This window comes from Poecile atricapillus, chromosome 2 (assembly GCF_030490865.1).
Source record: "Poecile atricapillus isolate bPoeAtr1 chromosome 2, bPoeAtr1.hap1, whole genome shotgun sequence".
Taxonomy (NCBI): domain Eukaryota; kingdom Metazoa; phylum Chordata; class Aves; order Passeriformes; family Paridae; genus Poecile; species Poecile atricapillus.
In genome coordinates, this window is record NC_081250.1 from 44229731 (window position 1) to 44251676 (window position 21946).

The 21946-nt window shown below is 39.7% G+C and overlaps 2 protein-coding genes across 3 annotated transcripts; both read right to left on the reverse strand.

Moving 5' to 3' along the window:
* Positions 1–1040: 1040 nt before the first annotated feature.
* Positions 1041–20577, reverse strand: LOC131576546 (C-C chemokine receptor type 5-like). Of its 2 annotated transcripts, none has more exons than XM_058833373.1 (2): positions 20491–20577; positions 1041–4570 (listed from the first exon to the last, which is right to left on the reverse strand). In XM_058833373.1, exon 2 carries the CDS (start codon positions 4557–4559, stop codon positions 3489–3491), a length of 1071 nt encoding a protein of 356 aa, XP_058689356.1. In that variant the 5' UTR covers positions 4560–4570; positions 20491–20577; the 3' UTR covers positions 1041–3488. The 2 variants fall into 2 exon arrangements, with proteins under 2 accessions (XP_058689356.1, XP_058689355.1); XM_058833372.1 differs by lacking the exon at positions 20491–20577 and adding an exon at positions 8232–8340.
* LOC131576545 (C-C chemokine receptor type 5-like) lies at positions 16820–20623 on the reverse strand. Its single transcript, XM_058833371.1, has 2 exons — positions 20491–20623; positions 16820–19845 (listed from the first exon to the last, which is right to left on the reverse strand). The coding sequence occupies exon 2, from the start codon at positions 19832–19834 to the stop codon at positions 18764–18766; it is 1071 nt and encodes a 356-aa protein (XP_058689354.1). The 5' UTR covers positions 19835–19845; positions 20491–20623; the 3' UTR covers positions 16820–18763.
* Positions 20624–21946: the final 1323 nt, after the last annotated feature.

The following is a 21946-nucleotide window of genomic DNA, read 5'->3' on the forward strand; positions in this document are numbered from 1 at the left end:
AATGCATGTTTGTTGGCATCAAACTTTACAGTGAGACCACATGATGGCACTGTAATCTTAAGGTAAGTGTGTGCACAAGTCCACTGTAATTGTTAGATATTAGATAGATTACCTAATTACTTTGGTCAGTATATACACTGGAATTCTTTTATATGCTTATTTATTTTAAAAACCACTAATATCACCTGATATCATTAATAGCACCTGAGAAAGGTGCTGTCAGTGGGGGAATTTCTTAATTAAATCATGACAATGAATCCCTCAAGAAAATATAAAGAGCAAGCTCTATAAAGAGGAACCAAATAAATGTCAATGCTTTGTTTCCACATGAAGCACCATTCTTAGTGTAAATCAATTCTCTGAAGTGTTCATTGAGAATGTGGTAGCAATGAGGATCAAGTTATCAGACCAGGCTGATGTTCAAAGCTGTCTAAAACCAGTTCAGAAGTCACCTGGCTATGGTGTCACCCTAAACTCTTGCCTGCTCCACTTCCTCAAAGAGATACTTCAGTAACCTGGTTCTACTTGCAAAAAAGATCTATTGCCATCTAAGATCAGTATGAATTGTCTGAGACACTGCATTTCCAATGGTAAATGTAAACAAAATCAAATGTAATGACAACCAAAATAGCATATTTATTATTAGATTATTAGTGACAAGCAGCTAAGAGCACTGGATTTATATTGAGGGTCCTGTGTTATTTGATTAATCTGGTTCTTTGTCCACTTGTAAAACCCCAATTTTGTCCTGCCTGTTCTTTCAGTATTGTGAAGAGGAATTTATTTTCCTTTTTCATTCTACAGGGCTATTCCAAAAAATAAGGGGATGGAGGTGGGAAAGGATCAGAAGTCTAACAAAAAAGTTAACCAACTTCAATGGACGGTATAATAGAAAGTATTATTATAGTTACTGGCAGAGTCCTTAACTGAATGTACCAGCAGTGCAACCACGTACTGTGTTTTCAGTTGTCTCCTTGAACATGGATTTTCGCTGTTGGACACAAAATAAAGATGCTTGACTTCAGTTCGAAGGCAGAAGATCAGAAGGCTTTATTGTCTACTTTTTAGTACTTTTTATTAGGTGTTCTGATACAGACTTAACATGATTGGTAAAAGGGAACACCTCTCTAGTCCCATTGGTGGAACAAGAGAAACACAATCAGCACAGCTGTACAGATTTATTTTGAGAAATGTAAGTTATTTACAGAAATTGTCCTTGAAAGAAAGACTCCTGAGAAATCTTCCCTTGGGGAGAAATCAGCCACTGGCAGGCTGAAAAGCTTTTCAGACTCAGAAATATCAGGCTCACAGTGGATCACAGTTCATTGCAGTAGCTGAATGTGACTTGTTTTCATGTGCTGAAGTGTGATCCCTTTCCAGTGAAGTGATGAAAACTCTTGATAAGCTGCCGATCCACTAGGCCACCAATCTTAGTTCCATCTCCTTCCTCTGGAAGCTGCTTGTTGCTTAGAAAGATCCATGATTAGAGGTCCATGCTGTAGAAGGATCAGGGCAGTTTTGACATGCCTCTCAGAAAGTTTGACAGTGTGCCCACGCACATTTGGTTGTTGTGCTTTGCTTCTGAAGGGCTGACAAAGATGCATTATTGTGTCTGGCATCAAAGTCCTCCCGAGAAAGTAGTTTTGTAAAGGCAAGGTGTTTTCAAGACCAAGCCAAAGTTCTTGTCAAGAGCAGAATAAAATATAAAATTGTTTTCATAAATGTATTCTATAAGTTAAAAAAGCCAGCCTGATTAGGTGTGTATTTGTCATTATGCTGATCTATTTACCCATTTTAAAACCATATACAAAGTCCAGAAAGTAATTGCTGCACAGGGTCTTAAAGAGGAGTATGCAGCTGAAAACCTTGTAAATGAGGTTTGGTACTTCTGTTACACTTCCCATGTGGATGTAGTTCCAAAGTGGTGCTTAGTATGACAAAATAAGTAACTCAAAACCAGTGGTTTGATAAGTAAAGATTTCCCTATTTCACTCCTGCTTTCACAAGCACTTTCCACTCTAAAATTTCTTTGCGACTTCTTGAAACATTTGCTTCTTTGAAAATATTATTTAAAAGGCTATCTAGAGAAGTTGGGAAACAGAAATTGCCCTTCTGGATAGGAACAGCAAACAAAAGAGTCACTTTTTATTTACAGTCTCCAAACTTGTCCAATACCATCTGTCTTTGGGGAAGTATAAGAGCTGTTGGAAGGAGAACTTGGCCCAAATTAATTAATACTGTGATTATGGTATGTTCTTAAGCACCTGAGTAGCCCAGTATTTATTTCATGTTTTCTATGTGTTCCTATGCTTTACAGGTTCTGACCTTTTGGAGAATCAGTCACATTTAACCACCAGTCTTACTAATTATGGAAGCTTTTTCTCTCTGTAAAACTTCTAAATGACAAAAACCCCACTGTCCAGCCCCACAAATGGTACCAGCTTCTAAAACAAAACAGATGCTCTATGCCATTGACTCTGTAGAACAGGGAATATTTTTACTTATTCAGATGTTTTGTTAACTTGAATGTTTATAACATACACTTATCTCTAAAACATCTGTGTCAATCCAGTTCAGAAATCATTTTCACACCTCTAACACGGCTGTGGTTTGGCAGCCGTTATGCCTGCATTCATTTTTTTAAAAAGTTTTTCTCTTATGTAGGCTACAAAAATGGCAAAAATCACTTCACTAAAAAAGCTAAAACACTGTTGACTCACTCTTTATGTTTGATCCAACCTGATTAAAGCTCCATGTGAAATATTTTATTTTTAAAATACTGTTACCACACTGATTTTCTGATCAGTTATAGGACATTAGTTTTTTAGTGATAGCTCAATTAAATTACCTCTTTAGTATGAGTAGCATATAAAACAGCAGATGAGTAAAAGAGAGCCTTCAGAATAACAAACTCAACAGTCACTCAGGTATTAACCCCTAATAGTTAGAACTATTATGAGAAAGATCTAAGTGGTTAGGACTCAACCATACACAAAGGAAAATATACCATGAAATATTAGAGTCCATTCTAAGTGTATAAAATTTTCCATTCCATGGAGTATGACAGACCTTAGTAATTTAACATTATTTACAGAGATACACAACCAGACTAGTAAAAAATATGACTGAGACTGAGTTTAAATGAGTGAGATATCTTGTGTAATGTACAATCAAGAGATGTTTCTGAAGAACCAGTGCAACTTTATAACCTCTAGTTCACTTAAAAAAATCTGTTAGCCTACTAGCTCAGGCCCCCAGTCAGGTAACTTGCTACATCCTTTTCGAGTATTTACAAATACCCAAGTCTGTGAGCAAATGCAAACTTTGGTAAATACGTATTCTATGATTTTTTTTTTCTTTTTAGTTTTATAGCTTCTTTTTTTTCTGTTTTTAGCTGCCTTAGAGACAATATCCAGGAGAGATTCAGCAGGCTTTTGTCACAGAGTTGATCTCACAAGTGTCAATTCCATTTTTTCACTAAACACAGTTTATAATGCAGCAGAAACTTCTTGTTCTCCAGTAGATTGTGTGTAGGTGGAGCTTGCTCGTTCAGCTGTGTCAGCATAGAAAACAGGACAGTATTTAGACAAGTGGACTGCAATCTGCTTTCGGAAAAAGCTGTGAAGATATTTCCTAAATTTTTCTCCAACAAAGGCATAAATTACAGGGTTGATACAACAGTGGATCATTGAGATTGTTTCTGTCACTTGTATTGCTTTGTGCAGTTGACTATTTCCTTCACAAGTAGAGATGGAAAATGCACCTTGAAAATCACGCAAGAGAATGCAAATGTTGTATGGTGCCCAGAAAAAAAAGTAGATAATCATGATTATAAAAATAAGCCTGACTGCTTTATGTTTCTTCTCGTTCCTGCATTGCAGTAATGTCTTTATAATTTGTGTGTAGCAGCAAATCATGATTAACATAGGAATAAGAAGTCCCAGGATGTTCATTTTTAAGGTGAGAAATTGTTTCCATGTATTTCTCTGCTCTGATGGATAATGAGCACTGCAAGTATAGCCTGAACTTTCCTTCTGAGTTTTGTGAAATACTACCCCAGGGACAGAAATAAGAGTAGCAACAGCCCAAGTGACAACACTGGCGAGGATGCCGTAGGTGACCGTCCTGGCTTTCAAAGCAAACACCGCATGCACTATGGCCAGGTACCTGTCCAGGGTCAACAGGATAATGAAAAAGATGCCACTGTAAAAGCCAAGGAGGTAGACACCTGACAGAATTCGACACAGTGCCTCCCCAAAAACCCAGTCATGAACTGCATAATAAGCCCAAAAAGGGAGCGAAAATACAAACAGCAGATCAGAAATTGCCAAGTTGAGCAGGTAGATGTCAGTCATACTCTTCAGCCTCTTGTATTTTACCAGGATAAGGACAACAAGCATGTTGCCTGTCAGGCCAAATATCACCACTAAAGAATAAAGAGGTGGCAAAAATTTTGCTGCAAAGTGCTTTTCCTCAGTTGCAGGGCAAGGTGTTGAATCACTATAGTCAAATTCTGTTGTCAGTGGCCAGTCAGTGAAGTCTGTGGTTTCATTTCCCATGGTGTATTGGTCTGGAAAGGAAGAAAAAGACATTAAGCTAGAGGAATCTCCAAGCTTTGCAATGAAGAGAATGAAACATGCTGAGGTTCTCTTCTGAAATGAGTTTTTCTGACGAGCACACAAGCATTACGATGTCAAGAAAATGAAATTGCAGAGCTCCCAGAAAACTCATCCATACAGCTGTGGAGTCTCACTTCTTTGTGTTGGAAGTGTCATTTCCCATGTCTACATTGTCATGTGCATTTATCCTCCTCAGCAGAGATTGTCAGCTGCCTGGACTAACCAGAAACAGAGGAATGGTGGATTGAATCTGAGACATACTGTTCTTGATTTAGACACTGTGTGAGGGACTGGTCATCCCCTGCAAGGAGTCAGGGCCTGGGACGTGAGTGTGTAGCAGAGCTCTGAAAGCCCTCAGGCAAGTTCTGCTACACACTGAGAGCAGGGAAAGGCTTGTGACTGTCCAGTCACAGTCAGCCCCTCCAGTCTCCAAAGTCTCCCCTTTTCCCAAGTCCCTGGCAGGACTGTGAGCCAGAGGCAGAAGCACAGATTTGTGTAACTTGATCTCTGAAAAGCTCAGAGAACTGTCTTCTCAGACAAACGAAGTCCCCCAGAGAACACGTAAGAATTCCTGTGTGTCCCATGAGAAGCTTGGCAGAGGATTTTGTGAAGACAGGTGTCAGAGGGACCAGAAGTGCTCCTGGTTACTTAGCAAGGAAGCGCAATCGATGCCTTCCTTTGGTAGCCACTCAAAGAGAGCTCCTCAGTGTCTGTTTAAAGAGCTGCTCTGTCTTCCTGTGCCACCATGACTGCTTCTATCAGACACTTCATGGCAGACAGGTGGCTGCCCATGGCCCGGTGTTGGTTTTGAAATCAGCCTCTTCCTGGAAGTGTCATGCCTGTTCTTAGACAAAGGCAACAGAGTGCTCCCAAAGCAGAAGAGTTCAGGCAGTGTGTCTGCCCCAGCTTGCTGTGTGATCCCTGAGCTCTCATGTCATGCACCAGAGTTCATGCCTTCCCTGAATGCACTTTTTTCAGTGGTGTGGTCTGCCCTGTGTGATTGCAGGCATCTTTTTCAGAGACCACACTCTCAAAACCACCACCATTTCATTCTGTCTTCACTTGAGCTTTGCAAGACTAAATATCACTGGAGAAACTCAGCCTATGGCTGGAGCGACTGAGAGACAGGCCCCTCGTCTGCTTTTTGGTACGAGCGCATAGTGGTCCATTCTGAGTTAGAGCTTGTCAAATCCCCTAAGCATCTCTTTGTGTAGATAAAACCTCTCAGGAGTAAGGAGTATTTTCTGCAGTAAAAACAGATTGCTTAAAATGCCAGCATCCCTAATCTGTGTCAAAGTGGTTGAATTAGCTAAATTGGGGAAGAGGCTATTTGCTAGGTCTGTGACCTCAAAAATGCCAGCTCCTGATGGAGATTCTTATGCTGCACAATGTAGATACGCATCTGCCCCAAAAGAGGAAGTTTTGTTGGAGCAAAATCTGCACCTTGTACAAAAAGAAATGCTGCTTTTGCAAAAGATTTTCATGCTCTTTCCCTGAGTTTTTGAGTCTGGCTGCCAGCTCTGCTCCTAAGAATAACAGGGAAGATGACATCCATGTTCATTACTTTGGTACGTTGAGTATGGTGCAAAGTTTTCTTTTGGAGAATGAGGAGTAAGAGAAAATTAGCAAATTGTTGTTTGCTAATGCTAATTGTTTGTGTCTCAGCTTTGCCCAGATACAATTTCTTGATAACAAATAAGTTCTGTCAGCCTTTTCAAAGGCGGTCTTTTAGGAAACTCTGGCAATCTCTGTGAAGCAGTTTTTTTCCATAGTCATACTATGTAGTTATTACAATGCAGCAGTAATGGTTTTGTTGGTAAAGGAAGTGGCTGTGGCTCTGTCTGTTTTCAGATTTACTGTCTGTTGTCAGTAAATAACTTAATTTTAAAGTAGCTAAGGGTTTATATTTCTTAAGTACTTTCAGCAACACTTAAAAAAAAAGTGAGTTTATAAAACACTCTTTGGTCTAAAATATTAAATTCTTTACTTCAAAACATGATGAGACTTGGGCATTGCTCAATTAAATATTTAAGATTTACTTCAGCTAGACCTGCTAGATCCATGTTGCATTCCCTTACAGTACATCCCAGCACATAGCTAAATATCCTCATTTACAATGTGTCAGTCAGCCATGCTGTATACTGGGATTATGGGATGAGTGCCAGACCCAGCACTTCCTGTCTTGCTCATTTTGCACCTGTGGGATGGTCATGCTTAAATATGGGTATGAAAAACAACCAAGTCATCAGCCCAGAGTGAGATTTTGTGAATAGGTGATTGATAGGATTCGTGCAATTATCATAGCAAAATGCTGCCTTGATATCACTTGATTCTTTTTTACTGTGAATTCTTTTTGTGACAGACCCTTCTTCCCGTCAACTGTTATCTCAATGCCTTCCCTCTTTTTCCTCTGCCTTCCTGGAATGACTACCACATCTTCCCTGAATCTTGTCCTCTTCCTTACAATGCTTAAGTTATGGCTCTCCCTTTGAACAGTTGCTTCTGCTAACCAAGCCCCATTCCTCTAGCCCAGCCCTTGCTTCAGAAGTCTCTCTGCAAAACTATTTACTACTTTGAATTGTGGATACTATACACAATTGTGTATTGTGTATAGTATCCAGCACATGCTGACAACAGAGACAAAAAATACTAATTTGGAAACTGAAAAAAGGAACTGTAAGCAGGTTTGTGCTTTATCCTATAATCTTGATGTTTTAGGAGACACTGTTGGCTGCTGGCTAGAATATTTCACTGGGTTAATCAGTTCACCTAACTAGAGGGATCTGACTGAGCTTATATTTCATGGTCATTAAAAAAACCCCAAAAGGTAGTCAACAAATATCTCTGAAGAAAGGATATTTAAAAAAAAAAGTTCTATATTATTTTAATTACAGTTTAAATAAATGCAATATTTTTAGAAACCTGCAATCTGCTATACAAATTATGTTGCTTTGCTTGAGACTAGCAGTCATGCATTTTTTAAAAGAAAGGCTCACCATAGGAAAGATGAGTAAACTCATGTCACTGTTTCATGCTGAGTTTCAGGTCACTGCTTTCTGTGTTTTAAGAGGCAAAGATTTTATTAAAGTCAGTTTCGGTTTGTTTGCATAGTCCCATAAAATGGTAATAATTATAAGACTGTGGCAAATGGAGGTAAAGCACTAAGTTATGCTGCATGTAAACAGGATCCAATGAGTCAGTGTCTAAAATACAGCACTAGTTTTTCTTTAATCATCCTGTGTGAAGCCTGAGTACTCTTAAATAACTCAACATTCAAACAACTGTTTTGTTTTGATGGAACAGTTTTAAAATCCATATTTCCATCATTGCATATAATTATCAGAGACAAAATCAGGGAGGCGTACTCCACTTTGTTTCTTACTCAGATCAATCACTAGAGATTTATTTCTTTCCTTACCTCTGCTCAAGTATTTTAGTGATTTTGTCCTTTAAAACTAGTGTATTCCATTTAACATAAATTATGCATTTTTCCAGGGTAATTTTTAAAGAAGAGTACACTGGCAGGATTCCACTAGTATGTTTCAATTCATACATTATAATACCTAAGTAGCTACTTAATGTTAAAAAAAAAAAGAGGCAAAGATGACTTACCATGTATCTTATGGTGCAGGTGATATCTTGTATTATCACCACAGGAGTAATGCTAAAATGACTTGTCTGTCACAAGATGAAGGTCAAAAACATCTCTTCCTGTGTGAAGAAGGATGTTTCAGTTTGAAAACTTCTAGCAAAAAAATCTGTTCTCATTTAAAAAAAAAAAAAATGAAGGAGCAGTTCTCTGGTTCTCTTTTTTCTAAAAATGGGTCATCAGACGTTACTTTTCTAAAACTCTTGAGACATGCAGATATGTTGAAATTCTTGAGGATCCTCCTAGGAATTGAAATTTCACAACCAACAGCTGTAGTTTTAGAAAAAGGGTTCATATAATTATTTTATCATTTTCTTTTAGCTAACCTGTTTGAATCAAGAACAGTTTACATGCAGTTAATCCCTTTACATTTTTTAGTCATTAAATTGATTTTATGTTTTTCTGTTATTTTTACAAAATGTAGAGCCTATGAATAAAGTTTCTGCTTCTATTCAGAATTACCTGCTCTGAGTTAATTCAGAATTACTTTCTTGCTCTGAGTTGCAGTCCTTATATTTCAGTTGATGGATCCCGTTTTTCTTTCACCCAGTCTTCTGGATGGAATTTTTTATTTTAATCCCTCTCAGAAGACTGTGACTTAGTCTGTGTAGTAAGCCTGGACTTTTAAAACAGCACTGTTACTTACGTTTTGGAATTAAGCTTTAGAAAAGCCTGATAAAATCTGATCTCTTATCAATTTCCTTCCTCATAGCTGATTCCTCTGACTTTTAGTTAAGCTGCACTATGAGTAGATTTCTAGATCCTTCCTGGACATCAAAGAAATGACAATAGAGGTAAGAAAAATACAGAAAGCAAGAAAAGGATGGTGCCTTACCAAATAGCAGAGAACCCCCTGAGAAGATACCTGATAAAGTACAACCCCCTGCCTCACCTTGACATCTCTTGGTAGGGTCTGGAGGATCTCATCCCATCAGTGAAGCACGAAAGAGATGTCTTTTCTGCACTCCTTGGTACCCTTAAAAGATTTTAAAACACAAAATCCACAAAAAGACACAATGATGTCTTTGGATGCTGCCATTCCTTAACAGAAGTCAGGGGAATCACAACTTGTGAGTCACCCCTCAGATCCATGAGGAGACAGTAAAGAGTGAAAAGCTCACTCTCTTTTTCTTGTCAACCTTTATCTGCATGAGGGATTAATTTTTATTCCATAGTACATATGGATTTTTCTGTTCCTTTCTTAATCAGCTGTTCCAATGAGCTCTTTAAAGGCTGGAGTGTCAAGGTCAAAATTAAAGTCCCCTGAAAGGTATTCTAAGGCTATGTTCATCCCGCCATGCTTTTTGGACTGACTATATTAGACCCTTTACACAGTCAGCAGAAAAAAATAGCTGCTTCTAATACTGTTTCCACTACACTTAAAACAAGTTCCCAATTACTGTCTTGCTTTCCTGGATAAAAAAATTCTGCTTTCATACTGAATGCTTCTAATTCTGAAACAAGGTATCATGTCAAATTACATTTTCAATATATAATTTCTAAATTTCTAAATAATTTCTAAACAATTTATGTACTAAAATTAATAGATATTTTATCTATATATCTATTTATTTAGATATCTATTATTAATAGATAATAGTATCTCTTTGTGAAACCTGCATTGATTGCTGTATATGTTATTTAACCCACTGGAGACTGTAAACCCTTTCATAATTTCACACCATAGGAACAGGGGAAACAGTCTCAAACCTGTTGCTGGACTTGCCTGGTTTTCATCAAGCTTTTTAATTCTGAAATATGTTCCTGAGAAACTTGCCCACAACATTTTGCCTAACAGTAACAACAAGTACCACTACTACTTAAAACTGAGACCTGTGGTAGGCTGGTCTTCAGAAATTGTCCCTTATTCCCACAGATTCATTAGCTTTATTAATGTGTTTGATTTTGTTGATTATAGCTTTTAGTTTCCATAGCTCAGTCTGGTCAGCAAGCACAGTGTGGCATGTTATTTACTGATGAAGAGTATTGCATACCAACAGAGGGCCTCTGCCACTCATGATTTTAACAGCTGAATAAGGGGAATGCACTTGGTCTGCTCAGCAGCTGCATCTTACAGCTGGATGAGAGACTCCCCAGAGAGAGTGTGAATTGCTGTGGCACTAAGCAGCCCAAGTACTGAGTTGTGTGACTTTATTGTCAGCACCTGCAGGATATCTACAATTAGCTCTACCCCAGCTGCAGATAAGTGGAGCTGCTGGGAGGCCAGATTTGGTCAGATCTTGCATCAGGCTGTAGGCAAGCTCAATCCCCTTCTGCTGTTTGTGGGGCAGTGGATGATGTGCTGTTCATCAGTGCTGTTAGGACAATATTTTTCCTGCAGGAATTGGTCTCCCATCCAGTATGAAATTTTAACACACTATCTGACTATCTTGATGCTGTCTCACCTCCTCTTCCCTGCTGCCTCTATCTTGTGTGTGTGAGCACAGGCATGGACAATGCAAGCACCACATCCATTGTTGTAAGTCAGATTTTTTTTCAGCTTTTCTCAATCCCTTGCCAAGCATTTCTTTGATTAAGTGTACTCCTGCTTGTCATGAACGCGAGTGGCTTTTAAGAATCTTTACCTAAGTTGAACCTCATCATTTTATCAAGAAACTGAAGCTACTGTTCAGTAACAAAAGTAATGATTCAATGGGTTGATATAGCTTTGAATTTTACTTATCATGGTCTTCATTCAGAGATGATTGGAGTTATGTTTAGTGGTGTGATGCTCCTTCCCTCCGTAAATATATTCCTGGAAAGGAAGTGAGCTACATTCCCCACCTGTGGGACTCAGGTTGATGTAAGTGTGCAGCCATGTACACTGTCAAGTCGAGCTGCGTTTGTCAGTCTTTCCTATCCAATGACTCATCTTTGATTCATCTTTACAGTAATCAGCCCATCACACTGAAGTGTTTGAGTGGTCCCACGGAGATGGGAGATTTACACCGGTACCAAATTGGCTATTGGGACACATACCAAAAATTCATGTACCACTGTGATACACAAGTGTCATCAAGTATAAGTATGGGTATAGAAACTTGAAAATTCAACTAACAGTTTCTATTGAAGTTATTGCAAACTTGCACCACCTGAAGAAAGACTGTGGGGGAAGAAGGAATCCTGGGACAGAATGACAAATACCTTTCTTAGATATACATAGTGTGATAGCGCAAAACAGTTTTATTAAAAGTCTATCACTACAGCAATGGTTAATCCTTTTCATCTGGAGGTCAAATGAAGACAAATGAACATGAATCAGATGAATCTTATTACTTGTTCTATTCACATATGTGTCCAAACTAGGTTAGTATTAGCATGTGTTTTATTTCATCAGTAACAAGTGCCTTTGTCTTCAAAAGGCTGAATAAAGACGTCTGGTTCAAACTACTTTATTGCTTAGGCTATTTTTCTTTTCGGCCTTTTCTTTCAGGCTCTAAAGTTCTGGTGACTCATCATTTGAACTACCATCACCTAAAGTCTAGCTTAACGTCTGTGAGGTGTATTCTTATGGGGAGAACAGGGGAAAGGCGCGATGTACCACACCCTAAGATTTCTATCGTAGAGACTAGTAAAAAAACCAAAACACATCACACACAGGTGTAAAAGAAGATGGGTTACAAAACCAAATTCTGGAAGCCGCAAGCATTTCTAAAGCTGATGAACATTTCCTGACGTTGTTGTTTATTGTCAATAACATCAAAGGTTTGGAGCTTTTTCTCCTATAATTCTTAGGCTGTCTGTTTATTTCTTCTTTGTAAATCTGACACATACGTCATTATACATTGCAGCACATCCTATCTCTATTGTCATGGTATTGTTTTTATTTTTACTTTCTCCAAGGTGCTCTTACTGAACTAAGTTTCCTTATACAGTGAGGAAGAGAATATTGCTTCCTTCTACTATTTTTATCTGGGTTTCTGATGTATGCTTTCCCAATTTATAGATAAAGAGTTGCTATTATACAATAGATTTTACTTTTGGGCCACAGTTATGCATTTCACAAAATTTCATCTCTCAGAAACTCATTTTTACATATGCCTTTAATTCACACACCTTGGTTTTTTTTTCAGGTACATTTATAGTACATAAATTCTAGGTCTAGAGTTTGGTGTTTTGGGGCTATCTCATCTGTGCATTGGATATGTTCTTCCTGTCTACCTGTAACTCCTGGACCTAGTTATTAAGCAGGGGAAAATCACTCACCAAATTTCTTCCCAGTGAAAACTAGGTCACACAGAGGGTGAACGGAGTCTGATGACCAAGTATATGCCAATAAGGCAATAAAGTAACTTGAAAGAGTTAAAAATTCACTGAAGTATAATACAGGATAAATAAAAGAGCTTAGGAAAAATGAAGGAAAAACCAAACGTGCAGGAACCAAAATCTATAACCTGAGAAGAACAGGAGGACACTATAAATCAAGCTACAAAGAAAATGAAACTGTTGATAAAGCCAAAGAAGTTTGCTTAGTCATTAACAGAGTTAAATACCTGTCTATAGACTATGATTGCCTCTTACTCACAAAAACCCCTTCTTCACAGAGCATGCAGGGTAAAGGAAGTGTACTGTCCCTTAAATGGAGATCAGAGAATGCAAAGCCAAGCACTTCAGCTTTAGGTTGGTACGCATGTGGAAAATGTTGATTTTTTTTTTTTATTTCTTTTTTTTTTTGTTCAAAGAATATAAAAATGAGCACCTGACATTTTGGAGGTGTCTTAGCTTTGTGGATTCACCTTCTCTGCCTAGATATAAACAAAAAAGTTATCTCAACTGCCTGTGTGAATCAGCTTCTTGCACCAGGTGAAAGAATCCATGCTCAGGACAATACCAGCCCCTAGAAACCATAAAGTACTTTTGAGAGTCAAAGATTAGATATAGTCTATAATTTGCCATACTTTATAGTAGCATCTCTGCAAGGTATATCCAGATGGCTCTTTTGCTTCCACCCATTTGGTTTCCATTCCATTCAAAAAGTCTGGTATCAGGATAGGTCATGTTATTCGTGTTGTGTGGATAGAATCCTACCGGCACAACTGTGTAGACAGTTTTGGAGAGCTGAGCATCGCTTGGAGGTTTGTGCAGTTTTGCATATTGGCCTATGTTTCTAAAAATGCTGCCCTTCTCTGTCTCAGTGTCCCACCTTGCCAGGAACAGTCATTCCAGACTTCAAACACTCAAACCATGATTGCTTGCTCTGTCACCAGATGTACAAAGCATCTTGGCAGTTATACAGACTTCGACAATCTTTTTTAAAATTTTCCTATTCAATTTTTTTCAGAAAGTACAGCTCCTAATAGGCAAGTGTCACGAAAATATAGGTACAAAGCAATGGCTGCACCTCTTTGTTCTGGCTTGGTTGCTATAGATATTCTAAATGCACCAGAATTTTCCGGTTTGTTTTTTTTCCTCTGTTCGCTTACATTTTTTTATTACTTTATTAGGGAGTAATGCTTCTGAGGCCCCAGTGACCACACCAAACACTTCCTAGTGAAGGCCAGTATGCATCAGCAGCTGAAAACAGCAGCAAAATTAAATTTCAAAATAAGCAGTATCTGCCTGTTGTGCCATTTAACCTGGTCAGCATCATGTTATTCTCTTGGCACTATCTTTGTTTCTAATTAACTGCAGCAAAATACCATGTAAATTGGTGCTTATATTCTTTGTATTTATTCCTCCTGTAATTTTCACTGGAAGGAGAGATTTTTATTTTGGAGCTTCATAACTGGAAGTCTTTCTTATATAATCCTCTTAAGGTTCTGCTTAAACCTTATTTACCTTTGGTCTTCCCATTTGTTTGGCTCGCATTTTTTAGTATCTGTTAGGGCTAATAAAGTCATTCTCTCACTTTTGTGACTACTTTTTTCTATTTATCCATTTCCATCTACTCCTGTTCCTTTATATCCCATTTTCATTTATCTTATATAAAATATGTACGCATAAGGTTACCGTTGGTTTAACAAACAAGAGAGTCTTATGACATGAATGTCCCTATATACTGGTTACCAAAAGTTTCACTATTTCTGTTTGTCCATCATACACTTACCACAGACAAACCAGCTGCAGTGATTATAAACCTGGTGGTTTCTGATGAGTGCAGCACTCACCAGTACCACATATGCACTTTAGCCCCTTAGGAAGTTTGCCTGACAACAGGCAGTTATCTTTTGCTATGTGGGACATCCCTCCCTACGTGTTTCTGGACACGTGGCAGTAGCATCTCCTAAAAGGGAGGTTGGACTCTGTCCTGTTCGGTGCATGAACTAGACTGTGTGATTGGTTTTGGAGCTGTGTGCAGATACTTGTCCATGGAATGTGGCCATTCTTTTCACAAGTATGCTGAAAGCACCACGCTATCTCTTTAGGAGCTCCATGCCAAAAGTTTAGAACTTGCAAAAATTTTCACTTAGTGTTGTAGTTGATAGCTTGAAATGTATCTTTTCCCATCTTTTAGTTATGATTTTCCCCCCAGCTTCTCTTTCTCCTAATTGTTTACCTGGCGTCAAGTTACCATGGTTACAGAAGTTTTTCTCTTCAGCTCCACGGCGAGAGGCCGGATAGAGTAAAGAGAGGACCCTGCTGGCATTTCCAGCTGCTTGAAATTTCCTTAGCTCAGGAGACCCTTCTTTCCAACACAGAAGTTTATAACTCTGTTTTTCCTGTCCCAGAATGCCTCTGAGCTATGGAAGTTGGGAGAGTATGCTTACCTTCCCTTCCTTTTCCCCACTGTGTTGCCAGGAAACCAAGCTCCCCCCCTCTCTCCCTCTGCCCCTCTGTGAAGAATACTCTTACACCTTTGTGGGCATTTGAAGAAGTTGGTGTCTGTTATTTCTTATCTTGGTGTGTGTAACCTTGATTTGTAGAAAGTTTGTAAGATGTACTAACTGAGAAAAATCATTGGTTCTCTCTCTGATGTTCCCTCCCTCTGAGAAACCCTGTTGAAAGAGATCCCCCAGACCCCAAATCCTTGGTCACTCGTCCTTTGGATTCCCCTTCACAGAAATAAACTGTGGAATGTAAACCAGAGAGAGAGTCCCCCCTGATTTCTTTACTCACTCTATAGACTTGAATTCTTGAAGAAAATCAGTGAACCCTACAAACATATGCTGGCTCGAAACTCGAGTGAAGAGAAACCTCATCACTGAGCTAGCCGGGCCACACTCAAGAAGATCGAGTCAACTTAGCTGTTCAACATTTGTTGTCAAGCAGCAGTCTTTGTGGTGCTCAAAAAGATTTGTCTTGAATCTGTTTGATGTTCTGGTGAGACTCTCTCAAATACTTGCTTTTGTCCCCTCAATATCTCACCAGAGAAGCTCAGATGCCTCCCAACCACTGCAGTGGTTCTTCCTTGTGTTAGTTTCTTCTCTGCTATAATTGCAGTCCTGGCATATTGGTAAATCCTTGCCATTTTCCTCACAAACCTCTAGTTCATCACACAGTTTGGGTGCATCTGCCTGTGGCTCTAGCTCTTTCATACACACTGTGTCTTCATCTCAATGTTTTTTCCCCTGCACCCATGAGTTATGGAATGTTTGTCTCTCATATGTAAAATTTCTACCACTTCTTTGCTGAGGTGGCATGAGTTCTCTTTCATGGGGACTGCAAACCTTGTTAAACCTGCCCCAAGAGAATATCCATCTCTCTGTGACCTGACTGCTTGAAGTCCTGCTAGCCTGATTTGAGGCTACCTGGCCTGTGGCTGTACAATGGTGCAGCCCCATATGACTAAGACTCAAAAACTGCCACAAAACTGTCTAGAGCCCTGCATGTCTCAGTGCAAAGCTGCAATGAAGAACCAAGGATTATCCTGCTTGGGTACGTAACAATAGGATAATGTTTAAGTTTAGTTCATTTGTGTTCCTGCAGCACAAAATAGAAGATTGGAATCAGACCTATATACATAAATAAATAAAAAGGGGGTGTGGTTATAGAATTTAGCTTATCCCATGGGGGACAGATGAGAAGGTATGGATCATAGGCTGAAAAAAAGGAATGGGCACAATGAAGCAGGGAGAATGGCTGGGTGAAGCAGAAGCATATTTCCATATTGAACTTGGAGGCCTTAAGTTCCTTACACATAAAACTTGGGACAACGAGCAACTTGTTTGTCTGGCATTACTCTACACTGCTTGTCTGGGATCATTCTATATGGTGCAAGGAGATCTCAAATTTGCTGGAGAAAGTCTATGGAGAATCCTGGTTTTATCCCAATATTAAAAGAGTGACATCTTTTATTCCCACTCTTTCTCTATTTATAACACACACAACCCTATTTCTCCCAATCTCACTCATTTAAAATCTGTGGCCCCACCCCAGACTTTTTTTCCAAAGCTATTGTAGGTCACTCTTCTAAAGTTTTCTGATGGATAAAAGCTGTGCCAGCTTCAGAAGCTTCTGGACTGGGACAATAATTCTCTGTTTGCTTAGTTTGAAGTGTGATATTGCAAATGCCCATGTGTCTTTTTCCCATCTTCACTCTGAGAGCAGAACCAATGCCATTTTGCTTACAAATGAGAACATGGGCTGCAAGGTATACACAGATTTCCAGACACTGATTTTATTAATTTCACTGAATTAACATGAAAATGGGAAGAAATTTAATTCCAACAAGATAAGTATTTACAATTAAACACAGCAGTAGAAATATCACCATTACAGCAGGATTTGTGTTGCACTGAACTAATTTATGCTTTAAAATTCTAAAGGTACTTTCACATTGTTTCAGTGAAGAAAGTAGAAAAGAAAGGAGAACTATTACATTCAATCAAGAAATCTTACTGTGAGGGTAGTTTTTTGTCTTTTGTGTAGTCCATATGTGGCTATTAACCTCACAAGGTTATAATAGCTGATAGGATAAGAGAAGCAGTGCCTGGGTATTTTGAGGCAAGAGGAAGAGTATTTGTACCACCTAGATTAAGGAATCTGATACCCAAATTAAGAGGCTGGCATTTTCAGGTTCCTTCCACAGCTGGACAGTTAATCTTCCCCTGAGACAATTTAAATCCCATAACTGCTCCTGGCTTAGGCAGTTCTTATTCTCTACTAACCACTAAGGAACCTTGAAGAGATTTGCTGTTAATTTAGGCATCTGCATCACATGCCTGACATTAAATAGTGTGGAATTCCCTCTGGTGTCCTTGCTGGAGATTAGTTGAACCTGCCCCTCCAGATTTCCGTGAGCAAGTCCTTGCACACATGAGCAGTGCCCTTCCAAGGAAATGGGGAAAAACCCAGAAGGACAGCTCACTTGCATAAAGAGTGCTCACCTACACTTCTTTACAGTTTGAAGTAGGAAATTGTCTGCTATGCTCCTCCTTCCTCTTCTTTGCTAACCCCATGTCCCTAGAATTCCCTTCTTTTAAAGAGAAACTCTTAATAGTGGAGTAAATATATGGCCATAGTACACCAGTGAGCCAATGGAGCTGAGTCCTCAATCAGCATGCAGTTCTCATTGAGGCACCAGTTGGCTAGAGTCACTCTTCTCCTGGGAAGGCAGGAAGGTATGCCTTGTATGGATTTTGCAGTTCCAAGGCCACTGTTTTCCTAGAAGTGTATCCCAAAAGTAAGACTTCCTGTGTGTCCGAAGAGCATGTTTTTCCTGTGCAGGAACTGAACTTAACACACCGGTGTCATGTGTTGCCATGAATACTCTTCTGCACATGATTTACCTGTCCAGAACTAGGTAAGCCTGCTCTCAGTACTATGCTCACATCCTTCAGAGGGTCCTGATATTTTTCTCTTACAGAAACTTGCATAGCACATACCAAGGTAATTTTCATTCTGGTCTTGCAGATCATTGCTGAAAGGCCTTTACTGGTTTAGTGTTTTGTTTGGTTTTTTTTCTTGGAGTGATATGACTTGTCAGAAACAAGCTCACACTTTTTAGGAGTGCATCATTGTCTTGTGCAGTCAATAAACTTGGTGTGTGCAGTTGCTTGAAAAACTGCACCCACAAAAATCACAATGTTGCTGATTAAAAGCACACTTTGGAAAAAGTCAGCAACTGAATGGTGATATGGCAGACATAAAATTAAAAACCAAAAATCAAAATGCTATAACTTAGTTATAACTGTTAAAGGATTGTGTTTAAAAATGACTGCGCTATCAGCAAAACAGAAAAATCCTTGGGTTAAATGGTCCCAGTAAGATCCTGTGAGATGACCTATTACCCTTTAGATTTTCAATATTGTATTTCCCCCTCAGTAAATCTCAGTGGACAGATTTTTGTAAAAAAAGCACACTCATATTCGTCTGGGCCCTATTTAAAACTTGATGTGACCCAGCTGTGCAGTTAATGTTTCCTGGACAACTCATTGATTCTCTTTGTTTAGCAATGGAAAATGCTGTAATCTCAGGGGGCAGTTGACCACAAGAATAGGGGGTCATAGAGTTTTCAGTAATGGTCAACACAAAAATCTTAAATAATGTCAGGCACTCCTTAAGGCATAGCAAGTGATGCAAAATTTGCTAACTAATGTTCTGATGTAATGTATTTTTACAGTCCAGTAGAGATGTCATGCTCTGCAGTGGATTGTGTGAATGTGGAACTGGCTCTTTCCAATTTTTCACGATAAAGACTTGGACATTTTTTGCAAAGGTGAGGTGCGACATGCTTTCGGAAAAAGGTGTAAAGATATGCCCTAAATTTTTCTCCAACAAATACATAGATCACAGGATTGATGCAACAGTGGATCATTGAGATTGTTTCTGTCACTTGAATTGCCTTCTCCAGTTGGCCTTTAAGTTCACAATCTGGGATGAAAAATGAATTTTGAAATGTGTGCAAAAAAGAAGAAATATGGAATGGTGTCCAGAAGATGAAGTAAAAAATCATGATTACAAAAATAAGTCTGACTGCCTTCTGTTTTTTCTCATTCTTAGATCTCAATAATGTTTTTAGAATTTGTGAGTAACTGAAAATCATAATGAGCATTGGAACAATAAGTCCCAGAATGTTCATCTTTAAAATAAAAGAGTACTTCCAATTTATAGTGGAATCACTTGGAAAATGAGCACTGCAAGTATAGCCTGAACTTTCCTTCTGAGTTTTGTGAAATACTACCCCAGGGACAGAAATAAGAGTAGCAACAGCCCAAGTGACAACACTGGCGAGGATGCCGTAGGTGACCGTCCTGGCTTTCAAAGCAAACACCGCATGCACTATGGCCAGGTACCTGTCCAGGGTCAACAGGATAATGAAAAAGATGCCACTGTAAAAGCCAAGGAGGTAGACACCTGACAGAATTCGACACAGTGCCTCCCCAAAAATCCAGTCATGAACTGCATAATAAGCCCAAAAAGGGAGCGAAAATACAAACAGCAGATCAGAAACTGCCAAGTTGAGCAGGTAGATGTCAGTCATACTCTTCAGCCTCTTGTATTTTACCAGGATAAGGACAACAAGCATGTTGCCTGTCAGGCCAAATATCACCACTAAAGAATAAAGAGGTGGCAAAAATTTTGCTGCAAAGTGCTTTTCCTCAGTTCCCATGCATGGTGTTGAATCACCGTAGTCAAATTCTGTTGTGGGTGGCCAGTCAGTGAAGTCTGTGGTTTCATTTCCCATGGTGTATTGGTCTGGAAAGGAAGAAAAAGACATTAAGCTAGAGGAATCTCCAAGCTTCGCAATGAAGAGAATGAAACATGCTGAAGTTCTCTTCTGAAATGAGTTTTTCTGATGAGCACACAAGCATTACTTTGAAGGTGTGAAAGACAATGAAATTGCAGAGCTCCCAGGAAACCCAGCTATACATCCGTGGAGTGTCACTGGTGCATGTTGGAAGTGTGCTGTATGTAGTTTCCCATATGTACATCGCTCTTGTGTGTTTCCCCTTCTCAGCAGAACCTGTCAGTTGCCTGACCCAGGGGGAGAGGATGGATGAATTTAGTGAGTTACGGGTAGTTTGGGGCTCTTGTGCTCATCAGTGGCTTTCTAGAGGAGTGTAGAAAGACAGGAAAGCAGCCTCAGGAAATCACAGTGTCTGGAATGCAGAGTGTAGTCTTGCTTCTCCTCAGGATCTGGCCACCTGCTCATCATGTCAGTCCATCCTGTAGCTCTTACTCATGGAGGACCAGGCACTGGTCATGTGTAAATGGTGCCTGCAAAGGCACTGTGACATGGGTAAAAAACAGCTGACTTCATGCATTTCTTCATGTTGCTTGAAGTGACATTCTGGGAGCCCTAATGCCCATGGGAATTAGGACAGTACTAAACATACCCACCTGTGCTATTGTGGGTGGTGAGGAATGGAAAGTCAGCACTGTTGGTCTGGGTTAAAATGGCAAACACTGGCTCTTTTGCAGAGCCTAGGACAGGTGTAGGCAGGTGTAGGCAGTGGAAGTGTGCTGGTTTCAGCTCTGGAATGAAATCAATGCACAGTCCTGTAGAGAGAACAGACAGACAAAGACCTTAGCAAATGATGCAAAAGATGAGAATTGCTGTAGGAGTGGCCTCTTGTTGTGGCATCTTCCTGTCAGCTGAAAGGCCTCTTCACTGCTGTTTGGGGATGTAAGGAGTTTTGATTCCTTGTTTCAGTAGTTGTTTACAGCCCTTATTCAGGAGCTGCAAAGTTTAGATTGGTAGAGTGTCTTGGAGGGAGCACAAAGGCAAAAGGCAGATACGGCCATAGCTAAGAGTGTGCACTACAGTTCTTCATGTGATATTGTTCTTCACCCTTTGTCAGTCAGTGTTTCCAGTAAGGCAATAAGGAACTGCAAGGGTTGTGCAAACTCTCTGTCCCTTCTGTTTTGGTTTAAGGATTCTTGGAGGCACTGGATTTCCCCTGCAAGAATGAGTTTGGGTGGCAGCCCCTCCAGTCTCCAAAATCTCCCCTTTCCCAAGTCCCTGGTAGGACTGTGAGTCAGATGCAGAAGCACAGATTTGTGTAACTTGATCTCTGAAAAGTTCAGAGAACTGTCTTCTCACAGAGAACATGTAAGAATTCCTGTGTGTCCCATGAGAAGCTTGGCAGAGGATTTTGTGAAGACAGGTGTCAGAGGGACCAGAAGTGCTCCTGGTTACTTAGCAAGGAAGCGCAATCGATGCCTTCCTTTGGTAGCCACTCAAAGAGAGCTCCTCAGTGTCTATTTAAAGAGCTGCTCTGTCTTCCTGTGCCACCATGACTGCTTTTATCAGACACTTCATGGCAGACAGGTGGCTGCCCATGGCCCGGTGTTGGTTTTGAAATCAGCCTCTTCCTGGAAGTGTCATGCCTGTTTGTCGCTAGAGGACACAAAATATAGAGCAAGGGTTCCAATATCACAACAAGTAGCTAGAGGTTTTCATGAGGCAAAAAGCTTTTATTTTGGGGTTTTTTAACCCTTTTATAGGGTGTTCCGATACAGGTTATTCTGATTAGTAGAAGGAACAACACCTTCCTCATCCTATTGGTGGGACAAGAGAGAAAACACTCACAGAACATCTGTGTCTTATTTTGGGAAACAAAACCTTGTTTTATACAACAGTCCTTGGGAGAGAACAGTTCCCAAAAGACTTTCCCTTGGGAACAGTCAACCCCTGAGTGCTTGAAATTCTCTCAGGTTCAGAAATTTATGTCCACACCTGTTCTTAGACAAAGGCAACAGATTGCTCCCAAAGCAGAAGAGTTCAGGCAGTGTGTCTGCCCCAGCTTGCTGTGTGATCCCTGAGCTCTCATGTCGTGCACCAGAGTTCATGCCT